We start from the raw sequence: 5,000 nt of genomic DNA, 5'->3' as shown, positions 1-5,000 counted from the left end.
AAGATGGAAGGAATGAAAGGAGGATGGATAGAGGGAAGGAAGGAAGAAAAGAAGTAATGAATGAATGAAAGAAGGAAGGAAGGAAGGAATGAAGGAAGGTTGGAATGAATGAAGGAACGAACTAACAAACTAATGAAGGCAGGGAAAGAGGAAGGAAGGAAGGTAGGAGGGAAGGAGGAAAGGAAGAGGGAGGAGAGAAGGAAGGAAAAAAAGGGAGAGAGAGAGAATGAAAACTGGTGAAACTGAAGTGTAAAAATATGAAGGGGTTTTAATAACAGAACAACACACACACACACACACACACACACACACACACACACGACAGAGATAATGACAAAAACATAAAGGAAAAACTGAGAAGCTGGAGCAGAAAACATACAAGTGCCAGACAACCCCTACCTTTTTGCACCTGACGAGGGCGATGATGGTGATGAGGTTGGCCGGGACGCCGAGGACGATGAAGGCGACGCAGCAGAAGACGGCAAAATCCAGCAGGTGTGGAGGGTAGTTGGCGAAGAGCGCCTCTACTCGAGTCCCATTGCTCGAGGACGAGATCTGGAGGCTCAAGTTGTGGGCCAAGGAGGAGAGATAGACGGTCTCCTGATCTCCAAGGGTGAGAAGGGTGCCACTCAAATCTAGGTCTCCATTTGCGTTAAGATCTAAGCCTCTTCCGGTGCTTACGGTCAAGGAGAGAGCCTGGCTGACGATGGATGTGGAGTTCTGATCATCCACCTCCTCCTCCACTTCCTCCTGCCTCCCTCCTCCTCCATCTACTCCGCCGGCAGAGCGGAACAGTGCCTCTAGGATGCCCTGACCTTGCCTGACCTGCGTACTGTTGCTTACTGTGTCAAGGAAGGTCATGGTGTGTTTAGCCCCGGTCAGGTCCACCCTAACAAACGTCTTGTCTTCCTCATCATTTTGGTCATTCATTCCTCAATGCCGGTGTCTAATTTTCAATCTTCCCTCAGATTTCAGAGCTGCCTTTCCCTGTACTGTCAACCCATTTCAGTATTTCAGTAGCCTGGATTTCTCTCTTGGGGTTCACAGCACTCAGGATGCATGTAACTCTTCCTCCTGTCTCAGCATCACTTCGTGTATTTACCTTTAAGTTCCAAGCGACTAGATTTGTTCCAGTTTTCTTTAATTTTTTCTTGGAATTTCCTGTGGGGTTCTTGCAGTACTATCAGGAATCCACTAAACCATTCTTTCGTCATGAATTTCGCTGCTTGCATGCACCTTATCTAGCTTCTAAAAGACTGGATCTTTTCTTTGGGTTTTACTGCAATAATGCAAGAGTTAACCGTTACTCCCAGTCCTTCATTTATGCAACAGGTCAACTCTGGAACTGTCTCCCTCTGTCTTTATTTCCTACTTCCTATGATCTCCAGTCTTTCAAACGCAGTGTGTCCAGGCATCTCGAAATGAACGGATCTTGAATTTGGCTCTCTTTTGTACTGTTTTTGTTTTTTTCTTGGAAGGAACGGTTTGCGGGCTCCTGGCCTTTGGTTCCTTCTTTCTTGCATAAAAAAAATACTACTATTAACACTGAAATCCAAGTAACTGATTTATGACAGAATACTGCTTCTCTTATTTCACTTGTAATCTACGTGACTGGGTCCCATGAGTAGATTTTACTATTATTACAATCGTTCACTTCACCCTGTATATCCCACTGCCTATGACCTCCAGTCTTTCAAACTTCAGTGTGTTCAGGCATCTCAAAGTGAACGGGTCTTGAATTTACCTCTCTATTATCTGGCTTTTATTTTTTCTTGGAGGGAACAATCTTGTTGGCTCCTGGCCTTTGGTTCCTTCTTCCTTAAAAAAAAAAAAGGATAATTGACCGGCATTTAAATATAAATTAAATCTGACTCTAGCATTTAAATACGACTGAAATATGACTCATTTAAATACGACTGAAATCTGACTCTAGCACTTAAATACGACTGAAATCTGACTCTAGCATTTAAATACGACTGAAATCTGACTCATTTAAATACGACTGAAATCAGACTCTAGCATTTAAATACGACTGATATCTGACTCTAGCATTTAAATACGACTGAAATCAGACTCATTTAAATACGACTGAAATCTGACTAGCATTGAAATACGACTGAAATCTGACTAGCATTGAAATACGACTGAAATCTGACTAGCATTGAAATACGACTGAAATCTGACTCATACACCTTAATGGATTTTAACATTTTTTCATCTCTTCTCTCACTCCTTCTCTCTCACTTTCTCAAACTTTCTCTCACTCACTCTAATATATTTCATAACCAGTTTCCGTTAAAACAAAAAACAATTAAATCTAAACATGCTGATAAGGCCTACATTACTGCAGATATTAGGCAGATGATCCGAGAAAGAAACAAGCTTCAAAGAAAGTGTGCCAAGAAACCCATTACGTACGGTGCAGAGTATCGCAGACTGGCAATGAAATCACAGCTAAAATCAGAAAGGCAAAGTCAGATTACTATAAGAATAAAATAAGTGAAAATATAGGTAACAGTAAAAAAAGCTGATGTATAATAAACTCCATCCTTAATAAGCCTTCTTCACGACAAAGAAATAATTGCTTTTATTTAGTAAACAATAATGAGGTATATGAACCTAAGGAAGTAGCTGACCATTTTAATAATTACTTTGTCAGTGTTGGTAAGAAACCTGCTGAGTCTGTTGGAGAGTCTGAGGTTAATTTCTATCATATTTACGCAATAGGCAAGACAGTGTATTCGTTTTGTCACCTTCTACTGAACATGAAGTTACTCAGACTATAAAAAATCTACGGAATGTTGGTCCCGGATATGACGATATCCCCATGTCCATCATTAAGGAAATAATGGCCTACCTAGTTCCTGTACTTGTCTTCCTCTTTATCTTTTGAGACTGGAAAGTTTCCTGACATGTTGAAATTGGCCAAAGTCATTCCAGTTTTTAAATCTGGTGATCGAAAGCTGTTAAGCAATTATCATCCTATCCCAATCCTGCCAGCAATCAGTAAGATAATAGAGAAATTGGTTTATGGTAGGTTAATTCAATTTTGCAACAACAACAATATTATCACTGATTCACAATTTGGTTTTAGGGAAAAATTGTCTACCGAGAGTGCTTTGCTGTCATTCACCAAGGACGTGCTGGCTTCATTTGATGAAAATAAATTTACTATGGGTGTATTTCTAGATCTGGCCAAGGCATTTGATACGGTTAATCACTCTACATTACTAAAGAAGCTTGACCACTATGGTATACGAGGCACTTCAGATCAATGGTTTGCTTCCTACTTAGCCAATCGCAAACAGTTTGTGCAATACAAACAGTGCCAGTCTACCTGTATGCCAGTAGAATCTGGAGTTCCCCAGGGGTCGGTCTTAGGACCACTCTTGTTTATTTTGTACATAAATGACATCGTGTACGCTACCTCACATATGAGGCCAGTACTATTTGCTGATGATAGTACCTTTTATGCAAGCCACCAAAATCTCAATGAACTATCAAATGTTGTAAAGAGCAGCCTAACAGATATTTAAAAATGGATAACAAGCAACAAACTCACGCTAAACGTAAGCAAATCTCATTACATTATATTTAGTAGGAAACAAAGCGCTGCAAATCAACCCAACATCTACATAGGTGCCCAGTCAATTGAAAGAGTGGACAGTATAAAATTGCTTGGTGTTATAATTGATGAACGTTTGTCATGGCATTTACATATCCAGTATCTCCATACAAAGATTAGCAAACAGTGTGGTATCATGTACCACATTCGGCATCAACTAACAACACAGTCTTTTAAGCTCATTTATTACTTGCTGATTTTTCCTTTAATGTTTTATTGTAACAATGTATGGAGTGGTGCTTATAAGACACAACTAAACCGCTTATTTATAGCCCAAAAGAAATCGGTCCGTATAATGGAAAACTTACGCAAATATGACCACATTAATCCATCTTTCAAGAAATTGGGTATCCTAAAATTGCCTGATATAAAGTCCTACTGCACTGCTTTGTTTGTTTACAAGTCTCTGCACAACCTGTCATTTAACAGTTACTTTGATTTTAATATGAATGATCGGTATAATCTCCGAAATCACTGTAATCTAAAAATACCGCTCATGGCTTCAACCCAGTCCCAGTCACATATCACTTATCAGGGACCCAAAGTTTGGAATGGTATCCCAATGGCCATTCGGGAACTAAGCGAGGGTGTATCTTTCAAATCTGCTTATAAATCTTACTTGCTATCAAAGTACTAATTCTTTAAATTAGTTGACTTTCATTATTATTATTATTTATTATTATTATTGTTATTGCGGTAGTTATTATTATTATTACTATTATTACTCGTATTAATATAATAATTTCCTCCGTTCTGTTGTAGTGCTATCTTGTATATACCCTTTATTAAAATCTTAAACTCTTGTCATTCGGGGATGACCATTATTACTTAAAAGTCATACAGCTGATTTAGTCAAATCGTAGTTTTAGCCTTACTAGACAATTGATGTTTACCAAAAGTGCAAGAAATACAAGGTGCCTTTAAAGAGAGTTCCTGGACTCTCAAAAGGCTCAGCCGCTAGTAGACTAAGTGTTATGTCAACTACTGTAATCTCTATGGCTAAATAAACATTTGACTTTGACTTTGACTTTGACTCTAATCCCTCCGTCACTGGTCCTGCATCAAGAAGTCTGTTTTTCTACTTCCTTACCTCAGATACAAAGCCACCGGAGACAACACTTTTTCAATAGTACCAACTCATTTTCAGGACTTTTCTTTCAGTTTTCCCTCTCACTGTCAAACCTCCTCTACTTTTCCTTCCGTTTCTTCCTCCTCCTCTTCTTCTTCTTCCTCCTCCTCCTCCTCCTCCTCCTCCTCCCACCTCTCCTTCCTCCTTATCCTTTCCTTTCCTTTAATCTAAGGCTGAATTGTCCGACTTTCCTTTCATGCCTCGTCCCCACGCCATTCGCTTAATATTTTCCCTGGAAAAAAAGGG

General features: G+C 39.4%; 1 protein-coding gene across 1 annotated transcript in view; it reads right to left on the bottom strand.

Annotated features, from left to right (window-relative positions):
* Positions 1-930, bottom strand: part of LOC145413243 (G-protein coupled receptor moody-like) — a 34,891-nt gene extending 33,961 nt beyond the window's left edge. Inside the window, exons 1-2 of the mRNA XM_080282974.1 lie at positions 816-930; positions 400-605 (exon numbers count right to left, since the gene is read on the bottom strand). Of these exons, the coding sequence (XP_080139100.1) occupies positions 400-605; positions 816-930 (321 nt within the window). The remainder of the gene's footprint in view (positions 1-399; positions 606-815) is intronic.
* Between the last annotated feature and the right edge of the window lie 4,070 nt (positions 931-5,000).

Source organism: Coenobita brevimanus, chromosome 95 (assembly GCF_032717465.1).
Source record: "Coenobita brevimanus isolate Jiangsu-jjx chromosome 95, ASM3271746v2, whole genome shotgun sequence".
Classification (NCBI taxonomy): Eukaryota; Metazoa; Arthropoda; class Malacostraca; order Decapoda; family Coenobitidae; genus Coenobita; species Coenobita brevimanus.
This window is presented reverse-complemented; position numbering and strand designations above follow the sequence as displayed.